At 38.8% G+C, this 14,396-nt stretch overlaps 1 protein-coding gene across 1 annotated transcript in view; it reads right to left on the reverse strand.

Moving 5' to 3' along the window:
- The window catches only part of LOC136240225 (alsin-like), a 27,063-nt gene continuing 12,667 nt past the window's right edge, over positions 1-14,396 (reverse strand). The window contains exons 9-19 of the mRNA XM_066031148.1: positions 8,202-8,357; positions 7,915-8,110; positions 7,716-7,858; positions 5,854-6,298; positions 5,293-5,453; positions 4,955-5,224; positions 1,366-1,414; positions 1,280-1,317; positions 290-436; positions 149-242; positions 1-104 (exon numbers count right to left, since the gene is read on the reverse strand). Of these exons, the coding sequence (XP_065887220.1) occupies positions 48-104; positions 149-242; positions 290-436; positions 1,280-1,317; positions 1,366-1,414; positions 4,955-5,224; positions 5,293-5,453; positions 5,854-6,298; positions 7,716-7,858; positions 7,915-8,110; positions 8,202-8,357 (1,756 nt within the window). The 3' untranslated portion in view covers positions 1-47. The remainder of the gene's footprint in view (positions 105-148; positions 243-289; positions 437-1,279; positions 1,318-1,365; positions 1,415-4,954; positions 5,225-5,292; positions 5,454-5,853; positions 6,299-7,715; positions 7,859-7,914; positions 8,111-8,201; positions 8,358-14,396) is intronic.

Consider the following 14,396-nt stretch of genomic DNA (forward strand, 5'->3'; position numbering starts at 1 on the left):
TTATACAAAATAAAAACAATATAGTAAAAATATTATACATAGACAAATTAGACATGTTGTTGGAGTAGTCTCTTTCCCTCCTCTACTATGTAGTGGTAGATCACCTGAAGGGATACTGTGTTACTATGGTAATATGATACATACCCACCTCATAATTGGTTACAGTGTAATCTCCACCCTCTTCATGATAATCAAATGCAAAATCATACAAATAGTGTAAAATGGCTCCAAGTAGTGGAACACTGGAGAACACTCATTATTACACTACAAAATTCTATATAATACACACCTTGCTTTAACAGTCACATATATAGCCATTGGGAGTAGGTCATCAGCCCCTACTGCTTCAGAGAGTAATGGTTGTAACACTTTGTCATTAACTTCAGTGAACGTTGATATCATGTGAGATAATATTTCTGTGGCTGTGAATAGTGTGCTACAAATAGAAACATCACCATAGCAGTGCACATGGTTGTGTGTATGTGTGTGCGTATGCATGCGCGTGCATGTGAGGCAGCATAGCCAAGTGGCTAAAGCATCAGCCTGGTAACCAAAAGGTTCCAAGTTCAATTGTCCAGTAGCTATTGTTATTGTTTCCTTGAGCAAGAAACTTTTTCATATCACTCCAGTCTACCCAGCTGGAACCTGGGGAAGCGGCCAACTCAGCTGTACCTCGTAAGCAAATGCTCTGTGTGTGTGTTGTGTGTGTTCACGTGTCTACATTAAGGCTGGAACAAAGATCAAATTTTAACCTCCGAAGCTTCTTACAAGAAAGCCACTCTGTGTGTGTGCATGCGCGCGTGTGTGTGGTGTGTGTGTGTGTGTGTGTGTGTGTGTGTGTGTGTGTGTGTGTGTGTGTGCGTGTTGTGTGTGTGTGCATGTGGTGTGTTGTGTGTGTGTGTACATGGAACAAAAGTCAAATTTTAACCTCCGAAACTTCTTACAAGAAAACCACCAAAACCTCGATGATTGTATCATGTTACATGTAAGCAATTTACAAGGTAGGTGTACACCCATATGGTCTCACACTTGTTGCAGTGTAGTACAGGCTCAAGTACAACTACTTAGACTACAGATAAACCATAATTTTGCCAATGATATTTGCATGCTGCCTTCCAAGAAGCACATGGCTTTTTAACTGATTAGACATTCCAATATCCATGGTTACAAAGCTCGGAGGGGTAAAACCACCTCCAAAGGTTACAAAAACTTCAAAGGTTGTTCCAGCCCTAGTGTACATACATGCACCACTATGTCTGGGGAACAGACTTGTACTCACCTGATTTGAGCTAGTTTTTTGGAACAAGACTGAAGAGCCTAAAAGACACCATCTCACTACACACCACAACACCCACACATCATCACCTTAACAACTTCACTATCATTATCAGCAGACAGGTGGTCAACAAATGACCTAAAGTGAACAAGAAAGGTCACACTAAAGGTCAGTGACCTCAGACAAAATAATCACAACAGCTGGTGTAGCTATGTCAAACAGTACTAATGATTATAAAACTGTCACACATAAATCACTGCCTGCTCAGCTACTGGTCCCTTATTGACAGAATACTGCATTAGGGTTTGGCCCTGTACTGGTCTTATTAATGAGGTGGGCTGAGTAAACATTTAATTATATGGAGAATTCATCTGGACCTGTTATAACAAGGTAGCCACTAAGTGAGATTTCACTGTGGTCCCTGAGTATTGTTTTCATGTACACAAGCTGTATAGGGCTATATTGTACTTTGTGTGGGAGGACCAAAGTGCCAAAGTTTACTGCATGTCCATACAGCCTATCAGCCACGATAGAGTGGAGATTTGTCAACAAGGTAGCCACTAAGTAAGATTTCACTGTGGTCCCTGAGTATTGCATTTTCATGTACACAAGCTGTATAGTAGTGGTGTGCGATATCAGGATTTTTTATTTCGATACAATATCAATACGATATTGGGGTAAATATCGAAATTTCGATTCGATTTTCAATAATTTTTAATTGTGTGGGTGGTGTAATTACGTGGGCGGCCGATATTTATAAATATGCTTGAAATACAATTTACAAACTAAAACTATTGCATAGAACTAATAATAAGCCTAGAAAACTGGTAGACAAGCTTTTAAAGTGGCTAGATAGTACAGAACCAACCTTCATTTCTAGCGTCATTGCACAATTACACACTAAATGCTGTAGATTTATCGAAATATTCTTCGATATTTCGATAGTTATCGCAAATATAACCTTTTCTATAACTATCGAAATCTGCTAAAGCAGTATTGAAAATCAATACAATAACAACAAAATTATCACGAAATCGATATTTTTTCGATATATTGCACATCACTACTGTATAGGGTTATATTGTACTTTGTGTGGGAGGATCAAAGTATCAAAGTTTACTGCATGTCCATAATTATTATGACTAATGAACCCACGCATACCACATCTGAAACGGCGCCACGTGCCCCAGTTATATCAATTATCGTCTGAAAAGTGAACTATCCATTGCGCTTCATTGTCAGCTATGTTTAGCCCGTTACACAGCAGTACGAATCAAGAACTGTTTGAATAGCACCTCTGCAATCAAAAAAGCCACTATGATAAATACGGACGATTTCTGTTACAAAGGGAAGCTATCACGTGCTACTGCTGTCAGCAAAGATGAATGGAACACAAAGGAGGACACTGGTAAGTCCATGAAGAATGCATTGTACGTACTGCAGTATGCCAAAAGGCACCTCTCAGGCCGAAGCAATGTCGAACAGTGAAAAAATCAAGCCCATAGCCTTAGCCGTTGTCAAGTTATGCTTGCCTGAAGGCATCGGTCAGTTACTCAGTCAGTCAGTCAGTAGAAAATTCCATTAAATATAAACTTCCATAGCAACTTGTTGAAAACATTTTGGGTAAATCTGAAGGCTTGCTTGGGCTTAGTTTTGCCTAACCAATACTGCCTCATCATTGTCAGAGAAAATTGATACTGGTTTTTAGGTGACGCTATTTCGTGGGCCACACCCACTCCCTACTATACAGTACTATCATACTGTATGATACCTCCCCCCTACAATACATACTGGTATAATGCCCACCTCTACTAAGAGAAAAAAGCAGTCTGGCCATGTGAGACTAGCCTAGCAAGTGGAATGGACGTTTACCAAAGAACATACAACCATAAAGAAGTCAGTGATTATAATTGCTAGTACAGTTTAATGGGTAGTAAGCCACAAGACAAAATTCAAGCCATATAATGTATGATAATCGATTATCTTGATTCACTGCATAAATATCACAAAGCAGTGCCGGCTGTTTCTTGGAGATACTAGCTGTTTCATGTAAAACAATGCCTCTGTGGCAAAGTTTTGAATATTGGCCAACTAAAATGTATTGGTATCCGATCAGCTGGTAAAATGTGGTACCGACCCATCACAAAATTGGGTGTACAAAATACGCACATCATTCAGAGGTGTCTCAAGACTAATACAGCAGTCTCTTGCTGTATACACACCCTCATGTTGTATTTTCTGCACACATGTGAGCAGAGTTGGGGTAGTTACTTCAGAAAAGTAACTAGTTACTTTTAACTTACTTCTTAAAAGGTAACTAAGTACTCTAGTTACTTTCGTAGTATATATTATGACTTGTTTTTAACATAAATTTTGCTCAGATATGCATCATCAAGGGATTCAATACATATGTGCACTTAAAATAACAATTCTGTGGCTATTTCAGGTCAGTTTTGATTACTGCTATGTCTGTTACTCAAGCTGAATCATAGAGAACAGTACACAGAATCTATCTACTTAATGTGGCTGTAGCATATGTGGCACAAAAATCGAAGGGTTCTTGGCTATATTTACAATGTAACTATTGTAACTAGTTACTTTTCATACAATTACTCCCAGTTACAAGTTACTAGTTACAAAGCAAGTAACTAGTTATTATTAGTTATTTATAAAGTAACTAGTTACCCCCAACTATGCATGTGAGGCAGTGTAACAGATTTCACTTCCCAGAGTTTTCATCTCAAGCACTTCCAGTTTGCTATCTGTTGTTAGTCATAGAACAAACTGCCTAGTTTTAGCAATTTAGAAAGTTACAAGTGATCAATCATGCTGTCTGAGTGGTGTGAAATAAATTATCATAACTGTATTCCACATAAATACAACACACTTTGGTACTTTGATCATTGCAAAGTACAATATATTTAGAAAGTGGTATGCATAAAAGCCTTTGATCTTTCAAATTTAATGACGTTTCTAATATCACCAAAAAAACCTGCTAGCAAGTTCCTAACTTATACTTAAATTGAGACATCTTAAACACCTGTGTGCCAGTTCGGTCAAAAGGTAATATTTCTTTGGATATCTGATCAATTACTCTAATAGAGCATACACTTACACGACTACAACAAACACTCTAATAGAACAGTCATCTCTCTAGGGAGTATGACAATTGACAAACAACATCCTGACAGAATTCAACATTTTACCAGCACATTGTCTTTGATAACTAATATTCTCATTTCCCACTTGCTCAATCATACAAAGGTCATCTGGTGACATCAGGTGACATTAGTCCATAGCATAACTAATGAATGCTCATAAACAAACACAGTTTGCATGGGAAAACCATCTAAAATCTGATTGGTAACAACAAAACAACTGCAAAGAGTTATAAACAATGGGTAAGCTCAGGATTCTGCATGTCGGATGTCAGTTGTACTATAAAAACTGAATTGAGACTCACATGAAACCAACCAATGAAAGATGAACAGACAGTTTTTTAAGGTATTTGATTGGCATATCACTTAAGTATTACTGTCTTGTAAATTCACTGTGTTAGTACCAACTTTATCAGTGTGTACTTTGTGTTTGACTAATGTCACCAGATGACCTTCACATGATCAAACATGTGATAAGACTATCCTTATAGTGTCAACGCATCATTTGTCTTACACTTACAATGGACACTCTAGTAGACGAGCCAGATCTTGACAGCTCAGTTGGTTGAGACTGAATAGTCCCCGACAATAGAACTGGTTATCCCTCTCATGTTGTAGGATGTAGAGGGTGAATAGGGTGGGGAAGATACGTGTGAACACCAGGGGCTGTAATAAATTATACCCTGTAGCTATTGACACATAATCGTCAGGATCATTAGAGGGACTGGATCGCTTGAAGCCGTACATTGACAGTTGTTGATTGTCATCTGCAAATCTTGGGAAAAACAACCTACATAAATAAAGATGGGTGTGGTTAAGTGGTAATGCACAGACAGCCCCACCCACCCACCCACCTACCTCACAATGCCGTGTAACTGTTGGATCATATGCTTTGCATCACAGATTCCCTGAGGCAGCAGAAATCTGCTGGCACCAATCCCAGAGTAACACTCGTGATAAGCATCCTCTAACTGACTCATCAATATGCCCAATGGGTGATGTGCTGTGTCAGCAAATGCCTACATTACCATGACAACATGATGACTACTATAACTACATGTTTACATTTCACCATTACCACAAATAGGGACTTTTCCTTATAAATAAGAGTAGAGCAAACCCTCGGTTATCCGAACCCCTTTGTTCTCTGACAATGATAAAAGTGTTCCGATAAGTGAATTGTTGGGATAACTTAAGCCCATACATTTACATACAGAGCTTTGTTGAAATACTCTAATAGAACATACACCTACACTCAAAATACTCTAATAGAACAGTCATATCCAATTCCGGATAAAACAAGGGTCAGATAACCAAGGGTCTACTGTATTTTTTTTAAATGCACTTCCACCCTTTCTTCTAAATATTTAGCACCTGGGTTTCTATTTAAGGAGATGCGTCTTCTTTAAGGTGTCTCACCTTCTCGAGATAGTCCTTCATGAGATGATGTAATCTGTCATTATCAGTAGAGCTACTTATTGGTAGTGTATTAGTGATTGTTAGTGGTGAGTGTCGATAAGAATTAGTAACATCACTTCTTGTGTCTTGTATTGCGTCAGCCTTTCTGTCACTCTTTCTGTCACCAGGTAAATCACGTCTAAACTTGATAGGTAGGGAATTAGCTCTCTTTAGACGAGGTATTTCAGTTTTGTTTTGTGTTTTACGCACCATAGGTGGTGTAGCTGATTTCTCATGTTGGCTGGACACAAGGTGCCAGTAGTTCCAGAAGCTCAGTGAGTTATCACTCTCCCTTTGTGGCTGTGGCTGGAAGCCGAGTTTCTTATGACATCTTTCAAACAGTGTGTTCCACTTTGGTGTAGTCCAAGTTACAATACTACCAAGTCTCTGATCAACATTAGTGATCCTGTAAGATGTGCAGCAGGTTAATGGGCAAGGTATACAAATGTCTGGTAATTAGTATTTAAAATTCTTAAAACATTCAAGCAAAACAACATACACAGGAAATATTTGTCAAGCTTTTTCACATCATGTATTGTAATAAAAAAGTGAAGTGAAAATATTCAGGGACAGTGTCATGTTTGTTTAACTATACAGTATGAATGGAGTGGTTGAACTTAGTGCTGGCTTGGGTATTTAGTCGTCTGCTGTGAACTATTAGACTGTAATATAGTTGGGAAAGGATAGCAAAACAATGAGATTTGTAATGCTTGAGGTCTTTCTGCTAGCAGGTCTCTAACCATTTTATAAGGGCCTGCTAGCAGGACTCTGTGGATTATAAAGACTCCAAAGATCAAAGCATATTATGCATACCAGTATCTAAGTTATTTAGCTAATCGGTTTTAGTCCAGTGATTGTATTTTATAATTCATTAAATAGCATAATTCATCAATTACGTTGCTAAGGAAACACAATTCAAATAATCACAAACTAATGTGAAACTATGCACTATACCTTCTCAACTGTTTCATAGCTTGTCAAAAGTGTTTTCTTGCATAAATTCTCTAAACAAATCCACTGGGCTACACTACATTATCATATGAACACATAGGAGACATGCTTTCAACTTGTAAGGATGCACCATTCCTGGTAACCTAGAAGCCGTCCTACCTTGTTTTTCAATTGTTATAACCTGATGGAATGACATTAGTTGCTACACCCGTATTTCAACCCAGCAAGAAGAAACCAACTCTAAACAAAGCTTACATACTGGTTGCTTTTACTGTTCGATGGTTTCCCTCATGTGGATACACATGCCCACACTCACACAATATGCGCACGCACGCACGCACGCACGCACGCGCACACGCACACGCACACACACACACACTCTTCAGAAAACAACTTTAGGAAACTAAGTGTGCAAAAGTAGTGAAACAAGATACAAGTATGATACAGAAAAATCCCTACTTTGGCAATAAAGTAAACTGAAAAAACATGTCATTGTAGGGATTTTCCCACATAGCCATGTTGTCTTGTTTCACTAATTTTATCTCTTGGATTACTTCATTTTTAAAAATATTTTTGTAACAGCATAGCAATCATATACACTTGTGACTGTTCTATTAGAATAGATGGCTATTGTACCATACTAAACAACCTTTTGATGGGAGAATAATTTTGGCAATTTTCAATTTGTCAAAAATTATTGTCCAACTTTTGCAAACTAAATAGAGAATGCAGTATGACACAAACGCTCGCCAAAATATTATTCGCCAAGTTCTATCTAGAGTTAAATTTTACAATATGGATTGTACGGTATTAGGGTGACTGCATTATTAGAGTATCTCAATGGAAATGCAGTTATAGTGGGTGTGGCTCACGGTGGATGATGATTAGTTCCAGTGATGGCCTCCATTCCAGCATTACAATCAACAGATCCATTAGTGATCTGAAACTTCCCTTCAAACCAGTTACCACTAAACACTCCCGTCACTTTAGATGTGTTATGTAATGACAACTCCCCCTGTACACAACAACGACATAACATTACACCACACACACATCACATCATCTCATTACCTTTCCAACAAGTTGGAAGTAGCCACCAACTTTACCCAAAAATGATCGCCCATTTGGGTCCATTAGCAGGGAATCGTGATGTTCTGTTATTTTGTTGTTGACAAATGTTGACTCACAGTAAGTGCCCGTGCTGGTTATGATAATGCCGCTACCATGGTAACAGTTGTGCTGAAACATGCCCAAATAACGATGGTGTCTTGACCATGTAATTTAAAGAAACATGAAACTAATTGTGAATACAATGAACTACACAGATTAGGGGTCACATATAACAACTTGTAATGTACCTTGACTTATCGTCATAGACACCGTAGCCATGACACTGGTCATTACTCCAGTCACCATAGTAACGATTTCCATTCACATTGGTCTCAGTTAGTTGACCATATCCATGTCTTAACCCATCCATCCAGTCACCATGGTATTCATCTCCACTGATGTACCTAGTGTGGGGATCAGTAGGATAAAAGGTAGTGAACCAATTATGGTGAACAGTGGAACCTCTATATAGCGGACACCCACGGACCAAGCTTAAGTATCCTTTATATGGAGGTGTCCTTTGTAAGGAGGTTGAAATATTTTATGCATATAATATCATACACAGCATAAATATAATGTTTGAAGATTGATTACACTATAACAACAGTTCACACCTATGCACATAGTCAGTCACTAAGCTGTTCTTCACTCTGCTTTGAAAAATAACTATCTAAAGTTGTTTGCTTACTAAATACAAGAGATGAACAATACAGGCGAGCTACAGTAGTAACCATTGAACCAACTTTCAAAGCTTCTTCTGTAAAACCTTTGTTTTGTAGAAATAGTTGGACATCTTCTAGATTTTTCATTGCATCCTTGAATGTGTCAATCTTTGGTACAGCTTCAACCACTTCCATTTCTACGTCACCTGCCACACAATCCTCCTCATCGTCTATTGAATCTGGCTCAGAGGAGCAGGCTGCAGCAAGGAACTCTTCTTCCCAGTGCTCCTCAGATAGCTCACGGCACACTGGTAAAGATCCATCACCATCAAGGTACTCGTCAACAGAACAGGCGCCATCACTTACAACTTGAGGGATCAAATCATTGAGGTGAAATTCGCTATCTACTGCTAGGAATGGATCAGCATCATCTTGACCCACATTACAAGTAGTGACATTGAGATCTTTGTCAAGTACACCAGCTGACCGAAAACATTTGCATATAGTCTCTGGTTTCACCTTTTCCCAAGCTTCACTGACAAAGTGGATGGCCTTCAAAACATTCAGCGACTCTGCTACCTGTGATGCAGTATCACATTCTTCAATTTTGGTAAGAACATATTGCAAAAACAACTGGCGATAGTGAAATTTGACATTCTTAATTATCCCTAGATCTAGTGGCTGCAATCGAGAAGTGGTATTTGCTGGAAGGAATACAACCTTAACATTGCTGTACTTATCTTTTATTTCAGGGGGATGGCATCCAGCATTATCCATCAGTAAAGCAACAAACCGAGACTGAGCCCTCAAACTTTGATTTATCTTTTTAAGAATCCTATCCAAGATATCCCCAGTCATCCATACCTTGGACTGGCTGAAATAAGAGACAGGAAGAAGACTCTTATTAAGATTTTTAAAACATCTCGGGTTCTCATACTTCCAGATAACAACAGGCTTTTCTTTACCACCATCTGCATTTGCGATGAATGCTATGGTAAACCTTTGTTTGCTTTTCTTTCCACCTTTGCAAGACCGACCTTTTTGAACAAAACCACGTTCAGGTAATGCTTTCCAAAACACACCAGTTTCATCTAGGTTCCATATGTCCCTTTTTGCATAGCCTTGTAAAACCTCAGGGAGTTGCTCTTTCCACGAGTCCACAGTTGCACCAGAAACATCACCGCTTTCTCCACTTACTGTCAGTTGTTTAATATTGTATTTTCTTTTCCATTTCTCCAGCCATCCATTGGAGCCTTTGAATTCGCCTCTCCCTAGACGCTCTGCAATTTCTTTTGCCTTCACTACAAGCTGTGGGCCTGCTGGGTAAATGTTTTTAGAACAAGCCAACAGATACCACTTATACAATACTTCATTTACTTCACTGAAGTCAGACTTTCGCGTGCGGAGGCTTACTTTGCAAGATTTATCAGAGGCATTACTTTCATACAAAGCCAATAGCTGCTCTTTCTCTTTTAAAACAGTTGCAATCTGAGTCTTCCCACAGTTAAAACGTTGACATAAACCTCTGACCCCTAGCTTAGGATTTTTCTTTGCCTCTTGTATAACTTCTATCTTCTGCTTGAGCGTCAGGTGCTTTCGCTGTGTTGAGCAAGAATCCGCCATTGTCACTGATTATACCAATTAGTTATAGACAGGTGCAATCATTGTCGCCAATTAGCTACTGACAAGTACAATTAGTTATAACACATGTTTATTGTGTTTATTGCGTGTAGAAAGTGTAGAAAAGCGTCATCATGGCTCACATTGTTGCTCATCCTGAGCGTGTTGTTGTCTACGAGTTTGATTCATATATCCGAGGGTACCATGCATACATGGACAGGTGGGAATATGAAGTTGGCGAAGTTTTACCGTTAAGAAGGGAGCCTGACAATGAAGTCGATGTTAACTCTGTCGCCATCATGAAAGACGAAGAAATAGTTGGACATGTCCCATTTAATTTAACTAGATTAATATCACAATTTCTTCAAAGAGATGTTAACGTAGGCTTCATGGAAGTAACCGGTGAGAGAGTTAACCGAGGAGCTGGCTATGGCGTCGAGTTACCCTGCAAATACTGCTTGTATGGACCTGCACCTTACATTAACAAACTGAAGGAATTAATTGCACCTTTGAAAGAAAAAAAGCTATTGTAAATTGTGTAGAATATGTAAATATCATTATACTATAGTGATTCCTCTCGAGCACCTAAATTAAGCGCTTCAGTGGCGTCCGTTATTTAGAGGTAAGAGCATACGCGTATGGTACCAGAGGGTACTTGTCGACTGTCCGTTGTCCGTTACAAGGAGGTGTCCATTGTGCAGAGGATATTAATACATTGAAAACAATTAGCAAACGGCTGGGACCATAGTTTACTGTCCGTAACACAGAGGTGTCCACTATTCGGAGTGTCCGTTAATAGAGGTTCCACTGTAGTAATGTGTGTTAAGCATAGTTAAACCAAATTATAAAGTAGAAATTAAGTCAGGTGAACAGCCATGATAGCAGTGGCTCAGTAGTGAAGGATCTGGGTGTGAAGTGTGGAGGTTCCTGGTTCAAACGCTGGTAAGAATTTTTGAACATTATTTTGTGGCACCTTTTACCCTGTGGTGTAGGGCTGGGACGAATATTGAAATTTACCTTCGAACATTCGCGAATAAAAGGTTCAAACATTCGAAGCTTCAGTGTTAGCTTTGAAGTTACAGGTTTTCTTGCATTTATGCACATCCTTCTTAATTAAGTTTTTATCAGTTTGTAAGCATTTGGAAAATGCATAGCAGCAGTACTGAATGGAGCGATCAATTCCAAATGGGCGTGTCCACTATACTGCAACCATGCATGGGTAAACACCAACTAATGGCTAAAAGGACTAGAGCTGTACCGATAATCGGATCGACCACCGATATGGCATCTTTTATCAATATCAGTATCAGTACAGAACAGTAGGAGAACCGATACCACTACCGATATTTATACAGCAATAGTTTGTACATAAACGGATTATATATTGGTTTTCTACGTTATCCATGTGGCTGTTTAGTGGCAGTGGCTTATTGTTCACTGTACAGCAAGCACTGCGCTAAGAGAAGCTATACAAATACATGTGATTCTAGTGTTTGGAGTAGGTAAATGTACACTTTTGCATAGATTATCTATGACTTTTGTTTGTAATGCAAATATCGGATCGGCGATCGGTAATCAGCTTCTTTTGGTGGTATCCATATCGGATACCAGTACATGCCAAAAACCCATATCGGTACAACTCTAAAAAGGATGTTTCATAAGGCTACAACTACGGTAGCAAGCTAAACTGTGAGTGTTTAAAAGTGGGCATGGTACACGAAAATTGAAGAGATGAACAAGCAGTAGCAATAAAGACAACGATATTTATTTGGTAGACTATTGAGTGTGTTACGAAGCTTTGAAGGATACTTTTATAATTCGAAACCTTCGAACCCACAAAACATTCTAAACTTCACTCCAGCCTTACTGTGTTGTCTATTAGAGATGTACCAATTCAACTTTTCTGAACTTTACTGATACCAATCCAATCTAGGAAACTTATCATCGATTACCGATATTGTACCGATCTGATATCAGTTATCTATTATGATGACTGATCTTGTACATGTAGTTCTTAGCATTTTACAATCTCAATTGGTCAATTATTAGCTCAATAATGATCACAGCACTGTTACTGGAGTCAATATGAAATGGTGGTGTGGCCTCAGTTACACCACCCAGACAATCAACATCCACAAATATTTTAATGCATGCTCCTACCAATACTCGTTTGTAGGTTGTTGTAGCAGAAATTCTAATAGTTTAGTCAATTTGATAACATGGTATAACACTATTCATTATTTTCACCTCTGGTAAGTTCAATGGCAAGCTTCAGTAATTAAAACAGCTAGCTCGCACATGTTTATATGGCTTCTCGTAGTTTTGAATGGGCACCAGCCAGGCAAAGCAATGATACTATACTTTAGCTTATTTCGTAGGCCTAATGTATTTCACGGACTGGACTCACGGACTGGACTCGCGGACTGGACTCACGCACTGAGCTGGAAACAACTTTTAAACAATAATCCAGGAATTATCCATCTCTTGCAACACTGGAGACACCACTATCGAGTTACAACTGCTGATACTGCTCTTCCTTACAAGTTAACAAACTAGCGCTTGCACTAATTTATTAGAATACACTTAGGATACACGAGTACTAGCAGTGATAAAGTGTGATAGAGGCTATTGTTGTAGCTTAGATGTTTTTCCTTTGTTGCTCCAGTACTGAACACTGGTGTTGGGACTGTAGTGATGAGTCAGTTTATTTGCATAGCCCCATCACGCTGGGCGGTGCCACCTATAGCTACCCTGCTAAGAATTATTACTGGCTCATCTCTACAACCCTAGCACTAGTGCTAAAGCAATAAAGGAAAAACATCTAAGCTACAACAATAGCCTCTACCACGCTTTATCACTGCTAGTACTCGTGTAACGTAAGTGTATTCTAATTAATTAGTGCACCGCTAGTTTGTTTACCTGTAAGGAAGAGCAGTATCAGCAGTTGTAGCTCGATAGTGGTGTCTCCAGTGTTGCAAGAGATGGATAATGCCTGGATTATTGTTTAAAAGCTGTTTCCAGCTCAGTGCGTGAGTCCAGTCCGCAAGTCCAGTCCGCGAAATACATTAGGCCTATTTCGTAAATGGAGTAGAGAAATGATAGAAGAAGTCTTAATATGATTAGAAAAATTGGTATCATGAATCGGTAGCTTCTACAGAAAATCGGTTCTATCCATTTTGCTCAAATTGTCAAGATCAGCAGCGGTCCGATGCTAGATCGGTACATCTCTAGTGTCTACTCTATTAGAGTATCTCATCACCACAATTTTATACTTGCTTGGTTTTTGCTTTGCAACTCGGTAACCATTATTCCTTTGTTTTTCAAAAGTATCAAAAGGCACTGCTACAATGATTGGCCTATGCACATACTAATTTTCTGCACATACTGATTTTCAAGTTACTGTCATACATGACACAAGTTCGATCATTTATGTGAACAAGTATAAGGAAAAGGAATTTAATTTCAATTAAGGATCATAGAATAAAAAGTAGAGAAACAAGGGAGGTTGCCTACACCTGCAGATATACTAGTGAACATTTAATCCCTAATGGCACATATTCATTTATTAAAAACGCATAATTAGAAAATACGGCACGGAGGACATGTGTGTCGTGTAGTTGTCAAGTTGTAGTTTGTGGTAGTGAAGTAGTAGTTAAGTGTGTTTTGCTTGTAGTTGGCCTTGTTCAGTGGTAGAATTAGTTGTAACAGAGAGTACATAAGGCTTGTTAATTGTTTGCTAATTAACTGAAAAGGTATGGTTAATTTTAGTGCAGTGCCTGGCTGTGGTAACCGATACCCTCATGATCGTGATGTTAGCTACCACTGTCTGCCTGTCAATAGACCAGCCCTTCTGAAGTAATGGAAGCACAAGATTGGTCGACAAAACCTTCCTATCCTGAACTCCACAAGAGTATGTAGTAACCACTTTATTAATTCCAAGGGAAGAAAGTTGCGAGTCGATGAAGTGCCATCATTGAAACTGTCATCACTACCAACCCAAGTTTCTGTGCCACCACCACGCAGACAACTCATAAGACATGAATTGCCTAAGAAAAGGAAACAAACTGAAGAAAAATACTGTAGAGAAGTTTTGTACTGTGATGCTGAGACCAATACTGATATAATTGGAATAGAGATAGATGAAATGCAGACTGATTTGTA

Source organism: Dysidea avara, chromosome 12, assembly GCF_963678975.1.
Source record: "Dysidea avara chromosome 12, odDysAvar1.4, whole genome shotgun sequence".
NCBI classification, from domain to species: Eukaryota; Metazoa; Porifera; class Demospongiae; order Dictyoceratida; family Dysideidae; genus Dysidea; species Dysidea avara.